Consider the following 27271-nt stretch of genomic DNA (forward strand, 5'->3'; position numbering starts at 1 on the left):
ACTGCTCAACTCCCACTGAAAACCTCAATTTCCAGCTCATATTAGAGGACATAAACACCATCAAAGACATCCTTGCTTACAGACCCCAAGGACCCCCCCTCCATTTTCTGTGACACCATCCCCGATTTCATCGCTTCCCAAGCCATCAACACAAACACTACATCTTCCTTGGACACCTCAATTTCCACCTTAATGACCCCACTGATGCCAACTCCACCAACCTAATGAACGGAAAGCATGAACAACATCGGCCTAAATCAGATAGTCATCAACCCAACGCACATTGCAGGACACTCGCTAGACCCCATCTTCACAGCCAGCAACAGAATCAAATGCAGCCTCACCTCTGAGCTCACCTGGTCAAACCACATCATCGTCCACTTCACTTACACCCTGGCCCCAAGCCGAGCCACCAGACCAACCAGCATCACTCACCACAGTTGGAAAAGAATATCCAAAAGGCAATGGACCTATGCCTTCATTCCTACCCCCACCCGACAACTCCTTGAACATCCAACAAGCTGTCAAAAACTTCACCTCCTGGATCTCCAATAACGCCCACAGAGTCGCCCCCGCAAAACTCATATATCCAACAGATGCACCAAACAAGCAAGCTGGTACGCACCAGAGCTAAGGACTTCAAAACGCAACTGCAAACAACTGGAAAGGAGATGGTGCACCACCAAGGTGTCCACTGATCGAACTGCCTACAGGAACTCACTCAACCAGCACCACAGATCCTGAAAGACACCAAAATGAACGTCTTAGCCAACCGCATCCAAGCCAGCTCCAACGGCAGTAAGGAATTCTTCCGCATCATCAAGGAATTCTCCTATTCCTCAGCATTGTAAAACAGCATCATTCCCTCCCAAGACCTCTGCGATGCCCTCGCCGACTACTTCCATGATAAGATATCCACTATCTACAGAAACTTCATACCCAACCTGCCACCGCTGACACCCTCAGCCTACTCGACACCACAGGCACCCCCAGCAGCCACAAGATCACCAGATGGTACCAGCTCACCACCCAAAACACACCTGACATCATGCGCTCTGTCCACTCAGGATCTCCTGCGGACCCCTGCCCTCACCACACGATCAACTCCAGAATCAACACCATCACTAGCAAACTCACCAACATCTTCAACACATCAATCACTTCAGTTACCTACCCGGATGACTGGAAACATGCTGGAATCAAACCCCTCCTCAAGAAACCCTCTGCCAACCCCAACAAGATCAAAAACTACCTACAGATCAACCTACTCCCCTTTCCTGCCAAAGTCCTCGAAAAAGCTAACAACCAGCAACTCACGGGATACCTAGAGAACACCAATATTCTAGACATTACCCAAACAGCCTTCTGCTCTAACCACAGCACTGAAACCACCCTCATAGTCACCACAGACATCAGAACCCTCCTGGGCCAATGAGAATTGGCTGCCCTCATCCTTTTTGACCTCTCAGCAGCTTTCAACACAGTCTCCCACCACACTCTAATCAATAGGCTCCACCAGATCCGCATCCAACACGACGCCCTCAAATGGATTGTAACCTTCCTATCCGACACAACCCAAAGAGCACTCCTACCTCCCTTCTTATCTAAACTGAAGATTCCCTCAAGTCTCATCCCTCAGACCCACCCTCTTCAACGCCTACATGACCATCTTGGCTAACATCTTCAGGAGCCAAGGATTCAACATCATCTCATACGCAAGCAACACCCAACTCATCCTCTTGCTATCCAAAGACCCCCTCCACTGCGAAGTCCAACTACTAACTCTGCATGACCAGCATCACCACCTGGATGCAAGACAACTGCCTTAGACTCGACGCAGACAAAACTGAAGTCATGATCACCCACCACCATGGTCCAATTCCGAAACCTCGATATTATCCTGGACAACAAACTCACCATGAAGAGCCAGATCAGCACAATCTCCTTTTCCTGCTTCCTCAACCTCTGCATGCTCCTGGTTTCCACCAGATGGTCCGTCATAAGCCCTCGTTACCAGATGCCTGGACTATGGCAACGCTCTGTATCACATCAAACCTCATGAAGAGTCTGCAAATCATACAGAACTCAGTGGCTAGACTCATCCTGAACCTCTCCAGAAGGACCCACATCACCCCCCACCTGAGTAAACTCCACTGGCTCCCCGTACACAAAAGATGTAAATTCAAGATGCTGACCCACTGCTACAAAACCCTTCACAACCAAAGACGAGCATACCTCAACCACCGCCTCAGGTTCCACCTCCCCTCCAGAACCCTGCGCTCTGCTTCTCTCTCCCTTGTTTACACCCACACATCCGTCTCTGCAAGAGTGGATGCCGCTCCTTCTCCTACCGCGCCGCAAGATCCTGGAACAGCCTCCCCATCCATTGCAGAACAGCACCCTCCCTCCAGGAAAGGGGGCTCTAGACCTGGCTCTTTGACTGAAACAAAGAGCAGCCAGATCCAGCGGTGATTACCACGTGCTACAAATCCTGATTGATCCTTGATTTGATCGGCACAGCAGTGGGAAGACACATTACCAGTTACTTTCCAACAGGACAGAGTATAAGATGACATATGGGCATTAGTTACTGTACAGAATGGCTACAGACTCAGATTTTGGGGTTCCCTGCCCAACGTTCAACCAAGAGTATCTAGAACATTTCTCCAACCCCAGCTGGTACAGAAGGTACAAACAATTTATCAATAAAAAAAAAACTTTCTAATTCTGCAGTCACCATTACCTATACAGAGATTATCCTTTGTTTTAAGGTTTTTACCACATGCATTTATAAACAGCCTGGTAGTTTTGACAACCTTTCTACAAAATTCAATTTCTGGTGGGCAAGTGGGTAAAAGGGGGCCCATATTGCAGAAGTTCATCCTTTCCCATCACAGTACTCCCAATTCCCTGTGCTACCTACTTTACCAGGGAAATGTACTGACGGAGAGACAGCCATTCAGCATTAGACAATGTCTGCTTCGGCAGTGCGTCTATGTAAGTGTTGGCATGCTGGTGTTGCAGATATCACAAACGGTGCTTTTGTGCTTTGCTTGCCTGGTCTTGCCAGGTGGCTCAGACATGTGGCGAAACTCCTACCCTTTAAGGAGTACATGGCTGTGCAGTTAGATTTGTTGCACGTATGGTTAACTGTACCAGTCAAACCTGTTGGAAGTACTGTAGTTTAACTAGGAAATGTGTAAGAAGCCATAGGGGGAAAATACTTGTCAGAAAATGCAGTTTCTCTTAGTCTATCATTTACATTGCATCTATCTACACTGCTACATTTTATGTAGTTTTAATTTTTCGTGCTGTCCCCTCTAGGTAGATTCTCAACCACATGTGCTTTATTTACTGTAAGAAATTGGGCTACCGGTTGGAGGAAGACCCTACTCAAGCGGAAACCACAAACTTTGTCAGGGTGAAATAACAAACAACCCCTAAATTGACCTGTGCTCAACCCTTGGGTAGCTTGGCACAGTGCAGTTAAGCTTAATTCAGAGGCAATGTGTAACATATTTGTGTAACACTCCAAACAGCAATAAAGTAAAAACACCACAAAAGAGATTCCACACCAGATGAGGAAAATAAAGTACATTTTATTAAATAAAACAAGATCAAAACAACAAAAATCCGTAGAACCAGAGGTATGCAATTTTAAGTGAAAAATAGCCCCAAAAATCACAAAGCGTCAACTGTGGATATTTGATCGCTCAGGTTTGGGATAAAGTTACAAGTTCAAGCTGTTCTTGATGGAGTGCGGCAAGCTGCAGAGACCCAATTAGGCCCACTGAACAAGAGTAGCTTGAATCCTGGTTGCGGATCATTGTGCAGTTACGCGTTGGGGACGGGTCTCGCAGCCGAGGCAATGTATCAGCTCCGGGGAACTATGCCATGCATGGTCCTAGCCACTGGCTAGTTCCGAAGATACTGCGTGGCTTGCAATGCGGAGTCCTGCATCGTTGTCGAGGCTGCTGTCAACGAAAGATTTGCGATGTGAGGGCCTGCATCAGGGATCCGTCAGTGGTTATTCCGATGCGGGCTGCAAGGTTGATGTGGAATCCTTGCACTGGAAGAATCCTCATAGCAGAAGCAATGCATTGGTTCTGGTCAGGGTTGCACTGAGCAACAGATGTGATGCATCGGTACTGCTGGATCCACAGACGACCGGCAGAGCACCTTCTGAGGTGACACCACTTTGCAGGGTCAAACTGACAGTTGCAGAGCCCATCTGCTGGTTACAAGAGACAAGCCTTTGGAGCCACTCTGATGGTTCTGGTTTAAAGCAACAGGCCCACTCCTTCTCACCAAGGCAAGAGGACAGCAGGCAGCATGTCAGCACAACCGGGAGCAGTCCTTCAGGGTAGCAGTCCAGCAGAGTGGCAGCCCTTTCAGCAGCACAACAGTCCTTCTTCCTGGCAGAATCTTCCACAGGTCCAGAAGTATGTTGAAGCGTTGGTGTCTGAGGTCCAATATTTATAGCTGGTGCCTCCTTTGAGGTGAGAGAAGCTTTTAGAGGTTCCCATTTGAAGTGCACAGGTTTACCTCCTCCCCAGCACTGTCTCCAGACTAACTACAGGGTGTATGCAATCCTTTGTGTGAAGTCAGGACACAGCCTATTTAGGTGTAAGTGGGGTTGCGCCTAACTCTTCCCTCCCATCCTGCCATTGATGGCCCATTCAGGCACACCTAAGTGCTCTCTATTGTGTGTGGCTGTCTGGGGGGAATACACAAAGACCAACTATCAACTACACCCAGTCATGTGGCCCAGACACAGGCTGCAGGCGTTAAATGGCTAATTCAAGAAAATTATAACTTTCTAAAAGAGGCATTTTCAAAATTGCAATCAAAAATCTGACTTGACCATAAAAGAGAATCCTTTTTACAATTGCAAGGACACCAAACATGAACTGTTTACCTTTTCCCACTTGGAAGGTAATGCATAATACATGTAATAACGTTACTCCAATGTAATCCTATGGGAAAAGCAGTGCTTGCAGTAGTGAAAAACAAATGTAAGAGTTTTTCTCTACGAGGACATGTACATCTTTAAACCTACATGCCCTACATTTTTAACACATGTCACCCTGCCTTATGGGTTTGTTAGGGCCCACCCTGGGGGTGAATTGTATCTATTAAAAAGGAAGGTTTGGGCCTGGCAAAAGGTTTGTTTTGCCAGTCCGAAATTTCAGTTTAAAACTGAAAACACAGGCTGCAATAGCAGGCCTGAGACATGTTTCAGTGGGCACTTAAGTGGGTGTAAACACTAAGTGCTGCAGGCCCACTAGTTAAGTAGAATAACAATGGTCCTCAAACAATATTAATGACAGTCAGATAAATATAGATTAGAATCAATGCTATATTCAGAATGTCCAGCCGGACAAATGATTTAATATTATAATAAACCAATGAACACATATAAAAACAAAATTCACGTGGGACACAGTCCTGTATCCCGTAAGGATTCAGGCAAGACAGTTTGAGCTTCTAAGATATCTGTTGTGTCAAGCTTGGAAAAAACAGTCAGTACACTTTTTTAACACAATGGATTGATGTGCACGCTGTTTTGTTTGGGTCGACGACGTTTTGATCCTTTCACGGGGATAGTAGGATCATCTTAAGGACATTGATAGGTGCATGCCTGATTTAACAGAAATTGCCTTGGCAAGGTATTAGGGATTTACGGGGAGACATAGTGTGGGTTCTGTATCGTCGGTCTACGAGTAGACCGGAAGAAGATGAGGACCACTACAAAAGTTTAGGTCCGTGCTATAGAAGTTTAAACAAGGCAAGGTCCAAGGGAATAATCCAATGTAACGCAATTCTTCGGCAGCGTCACGCTGCCGAAGAATTGCCGTAAATTCCCGTAAATCCCTAATACCTTGCCAAGGCAATTTCTTTTAAATCAGGCATGCACCTATCAATGTCCTGAAGATGATCCTACTATCCCCGTGAAAGGATCGAAACGTCGTCGACCCAAACAAAACAGCGTGCACATCAATCCATTGTGTTAAAAAAGTGTACTGACTGTTTTTTCCAAGCTTGACACAACAGATATCTTACAAGCTCAAACTGTCTTGCCTGAAATGCCCTTGTGTATTTTGTAATGTTTGTGTTCCTTAAGGGATACGGGACTGTGTCCCACGTGAATTTTGTTTTTATATGTGTTCATTGGTTTATTATAATATTAAATCGTTTGTCTGGCTGGACATTCTGAATATAGCATTGATTCTAATCTATATTTATCTGGCTGTCATTAATATTGTTTGAGGACCATTGTTTTTGTACTTAACTGCTACCCAAGGTCCTTGATTACCTTTTGGGTCCCCTTGTTCTTCTCCTAGCAGGCCCACTAGTAGCATGTCATTTACAGGCCCTGGGTATATGGGCCTGGGTTACTGGGGACTTATAAGTAAATTAAATGTGCCAATTTGGTGTAAGTGAATTCTACCATGTTTGGAGGAGAGAGCACAAGCACTTTAGCACTGGTTAGCAGTGGTAAAGTGCACAGATACAAAGGCCAACAAAAATGAGATCCGACAAATATGGAAGAGTAAGGCAAAAGGTTTGGGGAAGACCACGCTAAAATCTGACCGGTCTAACGTTTACCATCTAAGTGCCCTGCATAAGTCAACTGCTTCATGCTTCTTCTGCCATGAGATGTTTCCTTCTGTACTTGGTCCTGGTCTCCTTTCCCACTGCATGGCAAGCGCATTGTCACATTCCAGTGTGATGGACACTGGTCTGATTGGTCCTTTTTGTGTCAATTGTACGGTATGTGTAACACCAGACCTGCCACTGGGTAACGAGCTCTGACATGCAACAGCCTATGACTCTGGTTCTGAAACTCAGCACAGCTTAAACATCTATTGTCAAGAGCTTTCAACAGTTCCCTGTCTACAGTGTGAAGAGCTATAATAAACATAATTACAAAACAATACAACACAAACAAAATCTCTCTTTCAATAGAGTCTTTTGTTTTTCCTTCTTGCCCATTATCATTGACGTTACCAGCTGTACTGACCTGTTTGTCATTTGTGTTCCAGGTGGAGCCCAACACCAAGCTCTTTCCAGCCGTCTTTTGCCTGCCTTCCAGTCAGAACATGATCCAGTTTGAGCTGGGGAAAATGAAGGTAAAACTGAGAGACATTAGAGATGTAATCTGATGACTCCCCCCTCTTTCTCCCACCAGTTCATGGTAACAAACCCCCTACTCTCATCGTGCTTTGATCTCCATTCTCTGGCACCAATACTTTGTCCTATGGTACCGTGCAACTTGTTTTACAGCACTTATAATGCAGCAGGTTTTATACCATTTATATTTATAGACATTTCTTCACATTCCGCAGGCTTTATCTAAAATTTCATGATACTGACTCTTATTGGATGGCACTTATTACAATATTTTGCTTGTATGATGCTATTTGGCAGTCAGTCTCATTAATTAACCTTTGAATTAGATTGACAGGCATTATGAGGAGATACTATTATTCAGTTATACCAAACCTCCTGTTTGCCGTGCTCACTTGACACACTCAGTGCAGCCTTGGTTACTCATCCCTCATAGCTAAAATTACATCCCTCCATCTTTCAGAACATTATGCCCATCTCAGCTGCGATGTTCCGCAGCGAGAGGCGGAACCCAGTGCCACAGTGCCCGCCCAGGCTAGATGTACAACAGTTAATGCCTGTGGTCTGGAGTCGGATGCCCAATGACTTCTTGAAGGTGGAAACCGAGCGGATGGGCGACCGGCACGGTTGGATGGTGGAATGCCTCGATCCACTCATTATGATGGCTCTGCACATACCAGAGGAGAACAGGTTAGTTTCCCTTAGAACAGGTAAGACAGGGTACCATTGGCACGTTCATAGAAGATATCATATTTCATAAATGACTTTTAATTTGGTGGTAAAGACACAATTTTATCAGAATATTTTTTCTTTCCAACCTGAGTGAACTTGCATTTATTGAGCATTTAGAAATACCATTCACGCCAAATACCACACACACACGCACACGCACTCACACACACACACACGTGCCCAGAAACAGACACCAACAGGTATGGCTGGAATGGTGAAGTTTGAGCTGCCAGATACAATCTACCATTCCTCAAGCATTGGCAGGCAGCGCAGTCATCCTTGCGGCTTACTGAGCAACAATGTGAGATAGCCTTGAGCAGCTCTGTGAACAGGTGATCATTGCACAGTCATCTGTTGTCATTCTTTCTGCAGTCAGAACTAGCCAATCTGAGCATGGTCTGCACGATATAGCAGATCAGTCAACCAGGTAGTTATATTTAAGCTGTCACTTTTTGCACAAAAATGCAAAGTGAGTGAGTTCACATCAATGTAGTCTCAATACGATCTTTTGCAAGCAGTCTCTGGGCAGCCACTTGCAGACCATGCCAGTGCACTGATGTAAGAGTCATATAATTGAAATCACATTTAAGTACATTTGATATAGTAAAATAAGTGTAGTGTCAGTGCTGTCATGTATATGCGTTTACGTGCAGTCATTGGAGCCAGACAGCCATCCGAACTACAGTCATGGATAGGCAATGGCATCACAGCCAATTGACAGATTACCCAATGGATTCAAAAGTGTACGTCGTCGTAAATGGCATGTATGTACATATGTCCAGAGTGTATAGCCATGTTCAGGCATCCTCACCGAAGTCTCACACGTGCAATCTTAGAATCTCAGAATAGTCACCAGCAGCTTCAGTGCTGCCATGTATGCAGTCTGAGAGCAGTCATAATAACTAGAACTAGTGAAACATTTAAATAACAAAATCTAGCAAAACGTTCCGCTTTTTATTTGCTAATATTGAAAACACACAACAACCAAGAAGTCCCCGAGAAAGGTGTCAGAACTCTCTGAACTTTGAATGTTGTGTGACTGTGAGTGGAAAACCATCCTGCTCGGTATCCGGATAATCAGAAAGGGATTCAGGAAAAAGTGCTAAATTACCAACATGAATGCACGACAAAGGGATCAATGAAAGACGCTATTGCTGAAACAGTAAGGATAAAGTATAAACTAAAAATTAGCAAAAGATATTAGTGGTCGTAAAAAATGTCCTGTCCTTGACTGTGGTGAATGTTGTGTAATTCCTGGGTTCTGCATCGTAAGAGCCTCACTGATAGTCATAAATGTAGAACATTCCCACCTATATTCGGGCGAAACCAACATGATTCTCTTCAAATGTCCCCAAAAAAACCTTCACTGGAGGTAGACATTTGAACGTTTTTAGTTTATGTCACCTCCATGATAGTAAACAGGTCAGATTAGCTCAGTTTTTTCTCTCTGGAATAGCCAGTTTAAAACAGAAGGAAATCACTAATAATGTTTCCTGTTGGCAGCTTTACAGACTTCTATAGGGCAAATGTTTCTTTACCAAGCAGCAGTAGCTGCTTTTCCGCTAGTAGAGTGTGTCGAAATAGGGAGCGCTGCGTGATCAGGGACTTCTCACCTGAATGATCGGCTATAAAAAAGAAACTACCCCTTATTCTCCTGCAGCACTTTCTCAGCCTCCCCAGAAACACCCAGTTACCATAAAGGAGCCTGCCCCCCCCCCCCTTCCATTTGCTGAGAAGGAAATCCAATCAGCAGAAGAAAAGTAGAAAAATAAGTTACAGGGTGCCTGTGTGGTAAGCTTTTTGCCCAAGTGCCGCTTTCTTCTAACAAAGTGATGATTTGGGTTGAATATAACTGCTAGTCTTTTAAGGTGCACAACAAAGGAGAGTGTTTCTGCATAGGAGGGTCAGAATAAACGGCCAAGTACACAGTGATGTAAGTTTTCCCTTCAAGCCTACTGTGACCCCTTCTTCAAATGTAATTGGAAAATAAGTTTGCTCTAGTGGCTGACCCATTGTTGCCAAACCTTTTATGAAGATGTATTTCTATAAGCATTTTTTTTAAAGTTTGCTTTCTAATGACACCTAAAAGAAAGTAGTAAAACAAGTAGGATTCCTAAATTACCTAAGAAATCAGTTGCAGGACTCAGCTAAGATGCTGGGCAACTGAACAGAGGGGTTCTCTTTTTCGGAGTGTATGTCAGCCTATCTCATATGGGATACTGCGCATGATAAAAGAGAATTTCCAACCAGGATGTTGGACCACTACTGTTCTTCGTGGCATTCTATTGGATTTACTTACCTTGCCCCCTGGGGCTGGTAATGTTTGGAACCAAGCAGTATGAGGGTGCTATTCACTTTCTCCCTAATTGATCCTGAATGGCTAAATCTTCTTTGGATGACATACCTGCCTCGGGACAGCAGTGTTTTTATCCATACACTCAAGGCTTGATTCTGAAAAGTAAAAACTTTTACGTTTAATTTTGTTTTTGATGGCTAAGCGGGACATCGCGCGCCTGTGGTGCTCTGCTGGGCCTCCTGCGCTGGCAGCGTGGAAGGAAAATATGGATTGGAGCATGCTCAGGGAAAAGACAGTGTATTGTGCTAGAGGGCGCCCTCGGAAATGGCATGCAGTATGGGGGCGATGGAACCACTACAGGGGGGACATATGTCTGCCCCCTGATCCGGATCCGCCTGAGGAGCAACTTTCCCCTTGACATTCTTTCCGGCTATGTATTTATTGTTGATGACTGATTGCCTTTTGTGAGTCTCTGCTTTCCCCCTCCCTCCTCTCATTATAGCGTTGTTTCTGGTGGACGAAATGGGACTAGCTCCCCCTGATGGGCACCCATCATGTGCATTCGAAGCTTATCGCCTTGCTAGTGTTTGGTTTGTGTTTGTGTTTATTTAAAACTGAACCTTTTCTGATTCTCCATTCAGTGCAGTGCGAACGCTTTTCTGTGTTGCTCAACTTAAGCTGCCGAACCTCCGGGTTGTCGGCGGAATAGCTGTGTTCCGGATTTACTGAATAAAGGTTTTAAAAAAAAAAAAAAATACAAAAAAAAAATTTTGTTTTTGAGTTAATAACCTCCGATTTAATAGTATGTTTACAACTGTGGAGGCTCCGCGGTCGGGCGGAGAATTCCGCACATAAAAAGATACAACATGCCTATCTTTTATGAGCTGAGTTCTCCGCCCCAACTGCAGAGCCTCCTAAGTCAGAAACTTATTATTAAATTGGAGCTTGTGAATTCCAAAGCAAACGCAAACCTACTCAAAAGTGTACATTTACTTTTCTGATTCAGACCATCAGTGAATATTGAATAGGGATAGTCCCCTCTTCATAGCTGCCTAGTTTAGTTTTAGCTAAGTTTAGTCTGTATGTGACATTTCCTTTTTACAATGTGTTTGTGTGTCATTTCAGTGCCTTAGGTGTGACACAATATCCTGACTTGAACAATGCAATTATTTCCATGTACTAAGATTATTTTTAGAAATCACTTCCTTTTATGCACTGTAATAGTGTAAAATTGCAGCTACAATACTCCTGAAGGGCTTGTGCAAGTTATAAAATAAATAGTGCACAAAAGCAGCCAAACATCACTTGAATCTGTACACAGTTGGCCTATACAACCTGAAACTGTTACATACAAGTGAAAAGTATATTTGCAAATAAAAGGGGTTTAATGGCTTAGCTTCTCCAGGCCACACACTGTAATGCCTCACCATCATTGCAGTAAACCCTCTGCTTTTACCTACCCATTTCAGTTTAACTATGATTACATTTATATAATGTTTACTGCTATTAGTGTGGCTTCAAAGATCTAGTAGTTGCTCTTATAAAGCATGATGGAGCTTTGTGATTGGTAACCAACAGAGCTTGCCTGCCTGGCTCCTGGCATCACAAATAGAGCATGAGCCTACAGCCTGACAACACCATCAGTGCAGCTGCCCTAGTTTCTTTCCTCCTGTTCTGAAACACAATATAGGGCACATATGGTGAAAAACAGAAGCAGCTACCTCCCTAAAACACGGTGTTTCCTAGGGCTCTATCCTCTTCTCAACTATATTTAATCTATATCTTGAAATCCTTGGTGAGATTGTGAGAAAATCTGGAAGTTTTAATCAATATTCGAATGATACCCACTACCTAAAGATATTATCCTCTGAAGACATCTGTCTTCTCTCCTCCAACATCAGCAGGGTTCGGAAATGGATGACTAACCATCATTTAAAACTCAATTCAACTAAAATTGAATTTCCTCTAAACTCATAAAAAAAATCCACCCTCCCTATTCAAGAGTGGTTGGAATTATTTGCTCTCCTCAACTGTATTCTGGCTATCTGGGAGAATGCCAAATTTTGGGCTTTATCCATGACAACTGTCTAGACCTCCATAGGCAAATGCAGTGGCGGACGGTGACATTTGAAAGTGGTGGGCCTTTTAAAAACTCAATAAAGATTGTTAAAAAAAAAAAAAAATGAAAGTGGTGGGGCCTAAAATGTTTGGCATACTTCAGCATAGCGAGCGAGCGTAGCGAGCGAGCCCGAACAACCTAAGGGGGGTTCAGGGGGGTTCTCCCCCCGAGAAAATTTTGAAAAAAGAGTGGAAAAATGGTGCATTTTCAAGCAAATTTGAGAAAGCAGAAAGGTTAATAAAGCAATGAAGAAAGTGCAGTTATTACAGTAATAAAGAGATCATGTCATATAACATAGGTAGCTGCTTATTCAGTATAACCAGGGTAATCAAACAAAGACTGGGGGGGGGAAACATAACGCTACAATTTTTACCTGCTTGCAGTTTGCATGCAGCTCTTAGATGACAGTTAATAATAGCTCACTGTTGTATGTTAGGATAACAACTTACAAACTTCAAGTAACAAAATGATCTCTCTGACAAATGCAGTGACTCACTGACCTATTTACATCATGTGCATTTTGTGATCTGCATCACGTACATGTTCTTTGCAGCTGCAGGCACATTAACCTTCTGAAGTTCTGCGCTACCTTTCCATGAGTCAAAACTTCCATTACACAAAACTCTGATCTCTCTCTAGGAAAAACATTAGCAATATCCTTGGTGCAACAACATCAGACAGTAGACTGTACTGTAGACAGAAGGATGGCACTGCACAGGCAGCATTCATGAGGGAATCTAAGACTCTGGTGTGTGGTGTGCGCTGCAGCCTGCGTTATCCTATCAAATAAATAAGGTGGTCCACTGGGAAGAACTTCGCTGAAGCAGTGTTTTAGCATACAACACTTGAGAAGAAAAAAATTAAAACAGGTTCCCGCTTAAACATGCAAAAAATGCTGACCATAGGCTTGAAATTAAATTGTTGAGAAATTCCCTCCGTTCCATTGTATTTCCATTTTCTTGTCTCCCCTCCTTCTCTATTTATTTTATTCCTTGCCCCTTTCCTTCCTCACTGTGAGGAAGGAAAGGGGCAAGGAATAAAATAAATAGACCACTCGTTCACACTTCCTCTCATCTCTGCATTTACATTACATGTATAGCAACATTTCCCTTTCTTCGCCTCTCTTCTCTCTTCCTCTCGCGTGCTCCTCATTCTACTCCCTCGTAATTGCTTTCTTCCTTCCTCTTCCTCTTCATCTTATTGACCTTGTCCTACCCCATCTCACCCCTCTCTGTCTTGTAGTCTCTCACCTTTGCACTTCATACGCTCTTTTCTCTCCCCTGTCTCTTCTTTTGCCTCCCCTTCACCATTCCTTTCTACATCCTTTTTTATCTCTACTGTGAAATCATGAAATGTGCTGCAACGCACCCCCCTTACATGCCAGAAACTAAGGATTTCCATCACACATGCATTGTGTGACACACATAGCCAAACGCAAGAGGCAATTCATATTTAAAATAATAACAATAACATGTAGGATGCTGTTATTTTAATTACTCTTTGAACGCGGCAAAGCGAAGGAAAGTTCATATATATTTGCAGTTTTTAAAGTCGTCTCAGTAGCTCGTGGCTTGGCCTCGCCTGTGTGCGAACCGCGGCCTTGTGCACATCATGTTCTGATTGGAAGCTGAGCTGTGGGCAGCATACGTCAAACAGACCACGAGGCCGCAGTGAGCATGTACGTCCACATCACGAGAAATAAAATACCCCTCTCGGGGCACCAGCACTAGACGGACCGGGACTAGACTATTTTAAGGGGGGAGGGACCCACTCCCTCGTGGCAATTAAAAAAAACTGATTAAAAGTGATACGTTTACGAAACATAAACACGCGGAGGCAAATTCGCCGACTAAAAAAGACCCTTCTGACTTATTTATAGCTGCTTGGCACAAGAGCTGTCAAGTTTCCGGCAAAGTACGTGCATTTCTTAACGGGCGAGTTTCCATGATTTTCAAATACGGCTAATGCATTTATCGTCTGTGGCATCTATATATTTTTTAAGATCACTGCATACACCTCCCCTGCCAATTTCTTTCCATTTGTAATACTATAGAATCATGACAAGTTGCAACCCGTGATTATAGGGGCTCCCTCGGAAATGCCAAGATTGGTTTCAGCACTGATGTGTCTTAGACTGAGACACACATACTCAGTCGCTCCCAGCCCCCCCGACCCAGAGGAAGGAAAAACTGGTTGACAAATAAATACCCTTTTCAGCGCCATGGAGCTTTGGCACACTCCCGCGCGCTCCATACATCAACTTTTCAATATGAGGAAGAAAAAACCTGCACACAAAAATATCAATTTAGCGGGGCATTTGGATGCAATTTGACCGCTGTCCAGCGCTGACCATGAGTGAAGTGAGGAAACATCTGGGTTCAGCCAGCCATTTTCAAAAATTTCATTTACAATCCTTGTTTTTCAATTAATAAGAAGGCACACAATTCCCACATGAATGCCTTCGTGTAAAAGATGTTACTGCGCAATATAGTAATTGCGCAAAGCGGCAAAGGTGCTCGGGGCTGTCCGCAACTCCGCACAACAAGGCGTGACGTGAATAGTGCTGGCCTCATGGCCTGGTGGTAAGTGCAAGTGAGGAGGGGTTCTTATGTAAAGGGTCAGGTCAGGGACTGGGCCTCAGTCGAAAGGGCTACACGAACAACACATTACATAAAAAATACAAAAACTTAAGCCTCCACAATCATAGTCGTCGTGATACATACTAGAGTCAAAAACTGACTGACTCGCTGCTGGTTCCGGCACTAACTGTGTGTGTCTCGTCTCTGCTCGTCGTCTGACTCTGTCTGTCTCTGATGGTGACCGTGACTCTCAGTCCTCGCCTCGCACCTCGTGGTCGTGTCGTCTCCGTCTCGTGTGGCAGGCAACAACAGGCACTGGCGCGGTGACGTGGTGCGCCGAACAGCGTAGAGACTGGAATGGCCAATCACTACTGCATGGCTTCACATTGCCGCAGTGTGATTGGCCATACCATACGCACGGCGCACCATGACTCACTCCAACTGCTGCAGGACCGCGGTGAATAAACTCAGCCAATCCTGGCGCTGTATTACCAGCGCCACTGTGCCAGCAGCGCCAGGATTGGCTTAAGAGCAGGGTTAGTCCCTGCCCATAATGAGACCCGGGGGCCTGCGTTAGGAGAAGCACCCTCTGGTCCCAGTCACGTTGTGTAGTAGTCAAAAGTTTCAAGTGCCCCACACACACATCTGCGCATGTTCGGGCCAGGATCCCAGAATAGAGCCCAAAACATGACATGCGCATTGCCCACCACTGTACTGTCTGCTGGACTGCTGCGCACCGCTATCCACGTGACGTCAGCAGCAGCCCAGCCCCGCCCCCACACCGACCCAGGCACAGACTGCGACGATGCTCGGCTGCGAATTTTTTTTATTCAACCACAGTGACAGAAGCTGCTGTGGCGGTGCATCCATTGGGGCGTGGGGCTGTTCCAGCTTAGTGGGGCAACGCCCCAACGCCCCCAATGGACGCAACGCCACTGGGCAAATGTCAGCCATGGTCAAATGTGCACACCACCAACTAAGGCTGATGAGGGGCTTGAGGTACTAAGCTACTGGGCAGATCTTAAAACCTGTGGTCCAGGCACTGATGCTTTCCAGACTAGATTATAGTAATTCACTCCTCTCTGGTCAGGCATCTTTATTCTATCACCAGGCACTCCCTTACTCTCAAACTCTCTTCTGCATGTTCTTTTTCGTCCTGACTTTTTCCCTTTGGCAATGTTTTTCTGCCTTTCTCTCCCCTTTATTTCCCTCTTCTGTGTTTTTATGTCTCATGGTCTGGGTCAAAGTCTGATTAGATAAAATAAGTGTTGTGCCCAAAAATATGTGCCGGTGGGCCCCACCTGCAACTGTCAGCTCAGATTAAGCACTGCTCAAACCCTAGAAAATGTTCTGATTCTCCCTCTAACACTCCCCAGAAAACCCCAATCCCACAACTCTCCCTACTACTTTCTCCCCTTATAACACTTCTCCAGTCCAAACTCCACTGCATCCCAGACACCACAGTCCTATTCCTTGCTTGCCTCTTTCTGATGTACCTACCTGTCTTGTTCCAATTAAGCTCTCCATCCCACACATTGCTCTATCCAACAGACCTCTAGCATTTGTCCTACCGCTTTTGTCTCCTATCTCCAACCATTATTTTTACTGTCAACACCCCCACCCTCTTTCTCCTCCCTTCCCAATCCCTACTCATCTGCCTACTGCTCGTCCACTTACCTCGCTCCTCCCCTCCCCTCTAGTACCTGTTCAGCAAACACCTCAGCTAGCAGACTACAGCTACCCCTCTCTTCTTGTTCTTGACTGACTGACTGACTGAATATTTATAAAGCGCACTATTGCCGAGGCATATTGGCACTGAGGTGTGTGCAATCCAGGAAACGCTAACCTGATCTAAAGCTTGGCGAAGAGCCATGTTTTTATCATTTTTTCTAAAAAGAGTCCTGCTAAATTGTAGTCGAAACTGTATGGGGAGGGAGTTCCAGAGTTTAGCCGCTTGGAATGAGAAACCCTTTCCTCCCCACCTGACTCTTCTGATCGTGGGGATACATACCAGTCCAGTATTGGTGGACCTTAGACAGCGTAGTGGCACATAACGGGGTAATAGCAATTGTATGTCCGCCACACCTCCTCCATACAGGGCTTTATACACTAGGCAGTGGGCCTTAAAGTCCACTCGTCGTCGAACTGAAAGCCAGTAGAGCTGCTTTATGCTAGCGGACGTAGGATGATGTTTGGGTAGATCAAGCAGTACCCGAGCGGCCGCATTCTGGAGTGACTGAAGTTTGGAAAACTGCCTTGCACCGGCTCCCAGATATAGAGCCTTGCAATAATCTACTCTCGACAGAACTAATGCTCCAACTTCCGTTTTCCTTAGTGAGAAAGGAATGAAAGGAAGAGTTTTACGCAAGATTTTCAGCGTAAAGAAGCAGGCCGAAGACATTTGAATAATTTGTAGGGAGAGCATTAGATCTTTATCAATCAGGAAGCCTAGATTCCTGGCCGTGGACACAGGGACAGGGCACGTGCCGGCTTCGGGGGGCCACCATAGTTGACTCTTAACCGAAGGTTTTTGACCGTACTTTACAACCTAATTTTTTTCCGCATTAAGCTTCAAAAAGTTAGAGTTCATCCATGCCATCAGTGCTGTGAGGCCATTGCGGAAACGTTCAGCCGTCATATCCACGCTTTGCGTAACTGACACCACTAACTGGGTGTCATCCGCGTATGACACAAGTATAAGAATGTGGTCTTTAATTAGTCTAGCTAGTGGAGCAACGTACAAATTAAACATTGTCGGGGACAAGGCCGATCCCTGGGGAACTCCACATGGGAGGTGGAACTTTCCTGACTGAAGTCCATCCCAGTGAATTAATTGTTCCCTGGATGCCAGGAATGATGTAAGTAAGGTTAGTGCTTTATCCCTAATCCCACCAGCCTTCAGCCTCTGCAACAGTACCGCATGGTTTACGGTGTGGAATGCTGCGGTTAGGTCAAGCAGTATAAGAGCGGCCCTACCCCCTCCATCCATCACCTTGCGGATCTCTTCGGTCGCCATAATCAAGGCTGACTCAGTAGAGTGCTGAGATCTGAAGCCATGCTGGGTGGAGTCAAGGATGTTATTATGATCCAAATACTCCATCAGTTCTGAGTTCATGGCTTTCTCCAAGATCTTGGAGGGTAGCGGGAGACAGGATATTAGGCAATAGTTTTTGGCCTCCAAGGGATCAAGTGTGTTTTTCTTTAGAATAGGTCTGATGCATGCCTTTTTCCAAGGCAGTGGAAAGACCCCATAACTCGTAAACTCATTTAGTAGGGGGGTCAGGGATGCACTGACCTCCTCCGGAGCCAGATGTAAAATGTAAGGGGGGGCAAGGGGGGAGCCGGACTTGGTTTGTAACAACAGGTCTACAAGTTGTTCTTCCCCTAGCACTGAGAACCGTGATAGACTACACTGAGGTGCAATATCCTCCCGCAGTTCTCCCCAGGGGCATCTGCTGTGTTCAGGAGTTCATTGTAGACTGTGAAAAAAAAACCAGCCATTTTGTCCACAAAGTTTTGATCAGGCGCAAATAAAGTGTCCCGCGGGCACGTTGAAAAAGCAGTCACAGTTTTAAATAATTCTTTAGAGGAGTTAGTGGCCTCCTGAATTTTAGAGGTAAAATATACAGTTTTAGCTTGTTTTATAGCAATCTTATATTCCTCTAAGGCTGTGTTGTAGTCCTTTCTATGTTCCATGCTATAGTCGGATCTCCAAATACGTTCCTTACGTCTACATTTGACTTTGATTTGTCTGAGCTCTGACGAGAACCAGAGTGACGTAGCTTGCCTTCTCCTAGGGTGCTTAGTCAGCCTGTTTACTGCCTGACTTAGCCAATTTTCGAAGTTACCGGCTGCTGCAAATGAGTCTGCTATAGTTGGGGGGTTCCTCCCCAAGGCTGTGAGCAAATCATTTTTTGGGATTGATTTCCAAGGACATGATTTGACCAAGGAAGGTCTATTCCAGCGACAGCTGTTAGTTGCTAAGATCTCAACATTGAAATAGACTGCGGAGTGATCTGACCAAGGTACTGGTCGCACACTCTCCACTTCAATGTGTTGATTGTTGGTAAAAATGCCATCCAGCGTGTGGCCCGCTTTATGCGTTGGCTCAGATATAATCTGACTCAGCCCATAGCCAGCCAGGTTATCTATCAGGCGGGAGGTGTCGGAGTCGTTATTTGCTTCTAAATGAAAGTTAAAGTCACCCAAGACCGTGAAGGTGGCAGTATCTAAGCATGATTCCAGAAAGGTCTGCAGTGAACTAATAAAAGAGGATCTCGTCCCTGGAGGCCTGTAAATGAGTAGCCCCGGGAAGAGTTCGCAATTATTATTTTTAACGCTGAATGACATTGCCTCAACTTCCAGCGTAGTCCTCACCGTGTAGTGGGACCGGTAAATCAACGCTATCCCTCCCCCTTTTGACCCTACCCTATCTACATGAGCTACCAAGTAGCCAGCAGGAACAGCAGCGTTCCAGTTGGGCTCAGAGGTACAGTTAGCCCAAGTTTCTGTAAGGAACACCAAATCTGGGTCTACTACCAGCTCTTATCCTAATTTCTATTGTCATTCTGTAACTGTGGGCTCTCCAACTGGTTATCCCACACATACCAACCTTTTGTCTCAGTTTTCAATCTCATCACAGGCAACCCAGTTAACGTATTTCCTAAATTCACTCCATGCTGATGGATCCCTCCAAACCACACCGACTATACCTCTACTGCCTCCCTCGCCCAAACATTTAGCCTCTCTGACTTCTAATTAAAAAAATTGACTACCTCTTACAATCAGTTTCTCAACTGTTATCCTCATTATCCACCCTCAACCACTTCTCCTTGGGGTGTCAATCTCCATAGAAGCAACCGCAAAACTAGACCTAACAGAACAAATCCAGTGCTAGATGATGATGATCTTAATCAACTTGCCAGAAGCATTGGTAGCTTTAATGTAGCCAACAAATCAGTCCATACCTGGTTCAAGACACCTCTTCTATCCCAAAAATCCAGAACTACAGACCTCCCGGAAGATACCCTCAAACCAGGATTATGGGACTCACCAACCTCCTTCAGGCTCCCACTGAATGCCCAAACTGTCCTGTCTCCAAGACCACTCACTCAACTCTACAATGCATGGATAATTGCTGATCCACAGTTAAGCACTGCTTCAAGCTTTCAGACACAAATGTGAACCTGAACCTTGATATCCTGGTCATCACAGAAATGTGCTTGAATGACACTTCTAAGAATGGCCTTGACCTTCTTCGCTCTTCACATTATTCAATTTTCCACTTTGACCATGAAGTCAGACAAGGTGGTAGTGTATCAGTAATTCATTAAAACATGCTTAGCTGAAACTGAAAATGTCCCTTCTTGCCAGTGCTTATCTCTTGAAATCTGTTCCTGTTAGACCTCTGATCTAAGAATGAACATCATATATTACCCTTCTGTCGAAAACAACATGTTTGTCGCGGAATGCATGGAATTTATATCATTACAGTTAATAATACATGGAGTCCATCATCTTCCTAGGAGTCTCCAGTCTTCACCATGTTGAAGATAACAATAAACTTGTTAATCTGTTTTCTTCTTTTCTAAGGAACAACAACCTCCTTGTGGGAGGGAGAGTTTGATAAACAGGCGAGGAGGCTGAATATATTTCCCAAAAGTACGTTGTTTATTATCAGAAAGTGGTTTATCAATTTGTGCAGAGTATATTTCTTCCTGTTCTTCTCCAGATTCACCTTGGGTTGAGCTGGACGGGGTTTCCGGGGTAGATGTTCCGGGCTCCTCCTCGGTCTTGATGGTGTGTCCCCGGAGGCTCATCGAAGAGGAGAGAAAAGGGAGCCATGAGGTACTCTGTTTAATCAGGGTTTTTCAGTCTCTACCAGTCACCACACCTGGGAGTGATTAGAGGTCGGTTGAGAGGGTGTGCCCAGGGACAACCTTTAAGGAATGGTGATTTAAAGAGGGGGAAAGGAAAACGTGTCTTAAAGCTCTGAGGTTGGATACATGCCGAAAAATGAAAAGGGGAATAGAAAAAATATAGTGCTCTCTGCCGGTACCAGTACATATAAGTGCCACGTTTAAAGAGAAAAAATGTTGCGCTACACACAAGAACTTCTGTAATGCGAAGCCCTTCAATACGCTACCCGTGCCCTTCCCTAGATACACCTCCCTCCTCCCGCTCACCCTCCCCCTTGTCCCCTGAGACGCTAGGACTCACCGGCTCAGCCGCAATTATCCAGTATTAGGGGTGTCTTTCATAGATTCACATGCCTGAATCATTCCCCGTCGTCGAGACGGGAGCCTCCGGTACATAAAAAAGTAATGTCCTATAGACATACATAGAGAAAAATAGGCCTAAGGGCCTCCCCTTAGTAGCCTATCCTAGTCCTTATGTAAAAAGGACCAAACTCTTAGAGCCAGCCAATCAGCTGTCGCCTCCCTCTAGAACCTTCCTGGCAGGAGCCTCAGTCCCTCAGATTTTCTACCGCACGTTGTGCTAGGGAGTCTCCAGCCTGAGTTCTCCTCAGGATTTCTTTCAAACCAGATTGTTCACTTTTTTGGTGACTTTCTTCTTCAAGGACTTGAGCGCAGACCCCTTCAGGCCTCTTATTACTGCAGTGAGTGTTTATTTCTTCTACAACTCCTGGCATGTCTGAATCCCAGAAGAAAGCCCTTTTCAGGGCCTGCTCTTCATGTGGGAAGAAGAGGCTACATGTGGACGACAAGCATGACCTCTGCCTATATTGCCTTTATCCGGACCACGTGCCTAAGGACTGTAAAATATGTAGGTCTTTCCCTCATAAGACCTTGAGAGACAGAGAGGGTCGTCTGCTTATCTGGCTGGACAGGCTCAAGGACAGGGAGAGTGTGGTATCCTCAGAGCCGAGCTTTTCCGGAACCTCTGAAGTCTCCCTGAAGAGGCCGAGAGTGACGTCTCCTGGCCCCTCAGACGCTCCTCCTATGAAGACACACAAGAAGTCTTCAGAGGCAAGATCTTCAAAATCTTCAGTGTCTGACAAGGACTCTCTGACTTTTAAGAAGCCTACCCTGTCGGCCAGCAAAATTGCGACACCTTCCTCAGCGCAAAAAGGGGCACCAGGTCATGTCTCCACAGCGACGACAACCGTGTCCACAACGACAGCGTCGTCAGTCTTCTCGTCGACGACGACCACCCCTTCATCGTCGTCAGCAGGTACACCTATTTCGTCTGTTATACTGCTAAAACCGTCGTCGACGTCTAAGTCATCGTCGACGACGAAGATTGTCCCGTCGACGACAACATCGTCGATGAAGAGCCCCCCGTCGACGGAAGAGTCGACGACGAAGACGTCGACGACGAGGGCGTCGACGACGAAGGCATCGACGACGAAGGACACGTCGACGAAGATGTCGACGTCGAAGGCATCGACGACGAAGGCGTTGACAACAAAGGCGTCGACGACAAATGAATCGTCGACGAGCGCATCGTCGACGATGTCTTCGTCGACGAGGAAAATATCGTCGACGGGGACACCGTCGGCGAAGGCCATGCCGTCGACGACGGTATCGTCGACGGGAACGTCGTCGTCGTCCATGGGTATTTCTGAGCCAGGGCAGAAATCCGAACTAGTAGGAATGTCGTCTATGGCCCTACCACCGTTAACAACAGCACGGAAGACAGCAGAGGTTCCTGTACAGGGTTCTGGATCTGGCAAACTGACCAGAACACAAATTACACCGGAAACGACGTCTCCAAGTAAGGTGCAAACCAATTTGCCTATGGAGATTCTTCAGAGTGAGGAGTTGGAAGAAGAGCTCTTTGATCAGGCTACTTCCCCTTCTGAGCTGTACGTCAAATGTCAGAGCACGGACGAGGAACAGGAGGAGATGAGCGGGCAGGAACGCCCCGTCCGGGAACAGGTTCGCACGGTGGTCACCCCGATGATATGCCTTCCCCTGTCAATCGTTAATGACCTCAAATACCTTATCCGGGACTACAAGCAACGTTTCCCGGAATCGCCAGCACTGGACACAGGGGGCCCAGTGCCTACTACAAATCCACCAACGACAGCCCCAAAACAATCACGACCAGCTACTCAGGTCTGCCACGAGAAACTGCCACCTCAGGTGATAGAGTCATCGGATGAGGAGGCTGAGGAGATGGAAGAGGGGGAGGTCCAGGAAGACCAGACGGACCAGGATGAGGAGGAGGAGTATGTGGCATCCTCCCCAGCTTCCCCACAACCGCGCCAAGCTGATTTACCGCCAGTGGATATTGGCGGTTTTCATAAGATAGTTGAACGAGCAGCGACGCGGTTTCATATGGTCATGGAATCGACGGAGACTGAGTGCTTCTTGCATGACTTCAAGGAGCAGACGAAGAAGACGACGAAGTCAATCCCAATTATTGACTTTCTCTGGGACCAGGGAAAGAAACTAATGCTGACGCCGGCTTCCGTACCTGCGGTTGTTCCACGCCTGGATAAAAAGTACAAGGCTCCATCCACGGCGCCAGCTTGCCTTAATGGACACCCGAAACCGGATTCGGTCGTGACCCAAGCGGCCCAGAAGAATTCTCGTAACCCTTCCTCTCCTCTGTCAGCCCCACCGGACAAGGAGGGCAGAAAATTGGACACAATTTGCAAAAGGTTTTCGACCACTTCGGCAATGACCATCAAGGTGGCCAACTCCATAGCCCTGTTAGGGCGTTATAACCGCCAACTTTGGGAGGATATAGCCCCATATTTAGCGGAGCTGCCAAGCGCAGTTCAGGAGGAGGTCAAGGCACTACTTTCTGAGGGCCAAACCTCGGCGGCCGAGATCATTGATTGTGCCATAGATGTGGCCATGACAGGCTTTCGTCAACTGGCTGGGGCTACAGTCCTGCGCCGGCAGGGATGGCTGAAGGCAACATCGTTCAGGCAGGAAGTGCAGACGAAGGTGCTGGACATGCCCTTCGACGGACAACATCTTTTCGGAGATAAAATTGACGAGGCGCTCCAAGCTATCAAGAAGGACACTGACACGGCTAGAGCGCTTGGAACCTTGCAGGCAAGGAATCAGTCCTTTCGGGGCAACAAATCTAGAGGCCAGTCCTCCTACAGAGGATCCTACCAGAATAGGTCCTCGTATTCCTTCCAGAATAAGACCCAATACCAGCAGAAGCAGCAACAAGGTCGGCAGTCTTCTTATGGAAGATCTAACTTCAGGGGTAAGAACCAGAAGAGGGGCACCGGCGGACGCCAGTGACCAGTTACTCCAGCCAGTCCAGCTACTATCTCCCTCATCAAAGATTGGAGGAAAATTGACCCATTTCCTGGAAAATTGGCGCCTCATCACTACGGATCGCTGGGTACTCCAACTACTAAGATTCGGCCATTCCCTAGAATTTACCACCATCCCACCTGCAACCCCTCCCGGCAGGTTCCCACACAAACATCTGCGACTGCTACTCCGGGAAATATCGGAGATGCTGAAGAAAGGAGCGATCGAGCGGGTTCCATCGGCTCAGAGGGAGAAAGGATTCTATTCCCGCTTCTTTCTGATACGCAAGAAAGAAAAGAAGTGGTGGCCCATTCTAGATCTCAGGGCACTCAACTCTTTCCTGAAGAGTCAGTCGTTCAGGATGGTGACGCTCCAAGAAATACTAGGCATTCTAGAAAAAGGAGATTTCATGACATCCTTGGATCTTCAGGATGCCTACTATCACATCCCGATACTCAGGGGGCACAGAAAGTTTCTACGTTTCGAGGTGGCAGGACAGCACTACCAATTCAAGGTCCTGCCGTTTGGCCTCAAATCCGCTCCGCGGATTTTCACCAAGTGCCTTTCTCCTGTGGCAGCTTTCCTGCGTCAAATGGGTCACCAAGTCTTCCCCTACCTCGACGACTGGCTGGTAAAGGCACCCACAGCTGCAGGCGCAACCAAATCCTCCAACGCCTGTACCAATCTTTTCCAACATCTAGGATTGACTCTCAATCTTCAGAAATCTTATATGTCCCCAACAAGAAGCATCACCTTCCTCGGGGCGACCTTGAATACGGAATGCGCGAGGGCATTTTCTTCAGAAGAAAGAAAAAACAAGATAATATCTCTGGCCACGGCGGTGGTATCAAGGAAGTCCCTAAGAGTTCGCACCTTCAAATCACTCCTAGGAATGATGTCTTCTTGTATACTCCTCATCCCTCACTGCAGGCTTCGGATGCGTCCATTGCAAGAAGCCCTCACGAACCAGTGGACTCAGAGTACGGGTTCGTTCGAAGACATTGTGAGGATAACACCGCGAATTTCCAAGAGCCTCCAATGGTGGAAAGATTACAGGAATCTGTCTATGGGACTGCCGTTCCTGCTTCCAGCAGCGCCACTGGTGATCACCACCGATGCATCTCTGGCGGGCTGGGGAGCTGTCCTTCAGGACTTCCGAGTAAGTGGCAAATGGTCAGATCAGGAGCAACATCTCCATATCAATCTTCTGGAGTTGAGGGCTGTGTATCTAGCGCTGCAAGCCTTTTTACCACGCATCCAGAACTCCCAGGTGCTCGTCAGAACGGACAACACCACGACGATGCACTATCTAAACAAACAGGGAGGAACGCGTTCGCTCACTCTATCACACGAATCGCAAAAGATCTGGAACTGGCTTGTTCTCCATGGGATCACTCTCAGAGCGGACTATGTCCCGGGCAAGGACAACACCATTGCAGACGCCCTAAGCAGACAGAAATCCCTCTCCCACGAATGGGAGCTCGACGAGAATTCGCTAACGCACGTATTCTCAGAATGGGGAGTCCCAGGAATCGACCTGTTTGCCACCAGGGAGAACGCCAAATGCCCAAGCTACGCAAGCTGGCATCCCCAACCACGGTCGCTCGGAAATGCCTTTTCCATAGGCTGGTTCAGCGTATTTGCGTACGCTTTTCCGCCGTTCCCGATGATTTCCAGGGTCCTCAGGAAGATGGAGGCGGAACCTTGTACCCTGATCCTAATTGCCCCGTTCTGGCCCAGGCAGCACTGGTTCTCGGACCTTCATCGCCTCTCCATCAGGACACCGATTCGTCTGAAACAGCACCCGAACCTGCTGACAATGTCGCTCAGGTTATCGGCCTGGCTCCTGAGCACAGAGAGTTCTGTCATTTAAACATCCCGCAGGACTGCAGGGACGTGCTAGCAAAAGCGAGGGCGGACAGTACCAACAAAACCTACTCTCTCAAATGGAAACGCTTCTGCGTATGGTGTTTAGAGAAAGGCCTGAGACCACTCCATATCACACCTGAACAGATATTGCCATATCTACTACACTTGGCACAGTCGGGATTGGCGCATGCATCCATAAAGGTGCATCTGGCGGCCATTTCACGTTTTACCAGGACTTACAAAGGCCCGTCTCTCTGGTCCAGTAGGCTTATCAAACAGTTCCTCAAGGGACTAAATAGGTCCTTCCCAAGACCTAGACGGGTCCCACCGACGTGGCACCTCAACTTGGTCCTTAACCAACTCATGAAGCACCCTTTTGAGCCCATTCATCGAGCTTCCATCAAGTACATCTCATGGAAAACGGCTCTGTTGCTCGCTCTAACATCTGCCAGGAGAGTCAGCGAGCTACAAGCTCTCTCCATTCAGGAACCCTTCATGCAGTTCAAACAGGACAGGGTGGTGCTGAGGACAAATCCCAAGTTCATACCGAAAGTACCTTCAGACTTTCACCTCAACGAGCCGGTGGTTCTACGTTCCTTCTTTGCAAACCCTACCACGGCAGCAGAAAGGACGCTCCACTCTCTGGACCTCAAAAGGTGTCTTAAGTTTTACATAGACAAAACAAAGAGCTTCAGGAAGTCATCACAGCTATTTGTGGCCTACAGTAGGCCAAGGTTGGGTATGCCTCTAACAAAACAGAGCATCTCACGGTGGATCTCCTCAGTGATAGCATTCTGCCATGACGGGGACGGACGGCCTTTAAGAGACAGGGTGGAAGCGCACTCCACCAGAGCGATGTCCACATCAGCAGCGCTGTTCGCTGGAGTGCCGATTTTGGACATCTGTAGAGCGGCGACGTGGAAGTCACCGCACACCTTCTCCAGACACTACTGCCTAGATGCCGAACTTATGAAGGATGCGGCAGTGGGCCAGGCGGTGCTTCGCCATCTATTCCAGTGAGGTGAGCCTTCCAACATCCCGCCATCCTGGTATGCACATTCTTTGCTGATTTACTGTTTTGACGTATGCCAATGTTTCAAACTGATATGGTAATATGTGTATTATCTAAAATAACTATATGGCATATTACATCAGAAATGTGCATAATGTATTGCTAACTACTCTGATTCAGGCATGTGAATCTATGAAAGACACCCCTAATACTGGATAAGAAACGCGTTACTTACCTGTAACAGCAGTTATCCAGTATTGGTGTCTTTCATAGATTCACATGCAACCC

The 27271-nt window shown here is 46.5% G+C and overlaps 1 protein-coding gene across 5 annotated transcripts in view; it reads left to right on the top strand.

The window, feature by feature from the left end:
* RYR1 (ryanodine receptor 1) overlaps positions 1-27271 on the top strand; it is a 1245571-nt gene that overhangs the window by 393299 nt on the left and 825001 nt on the right. For all 5 annotated transcript variants that reach the window (XM_085625233.1, XM_085625235.1, XM_085625236.1 and 2 more), the window contains exons 33-34: positions 7047-7133; positions 7595-7821. In XM_085625233.1, coding sequence (XP_085481359.1) covers positions 7047-7133; positions 7595-7821 — 314 coding nt within the window. The remainder of the gene's footprint in view (positions 1-7046; positions 7134-7594; positions 7822-27271) is intronic.

Source organism: Triturus cristatus, chromosome 9, assembly GCF_964204655.1.
Source record: "Triturus cristatus chromosome 9, aTriCri1.1, whole genome shotgun sequence".
NCBI classification, from domain to species: domain Eukaryota; kingdom Metazoa; phylum Chordata; class Amphibia; order Caudata; family Salamandridae; genus Triturus; species Triturus cristatus.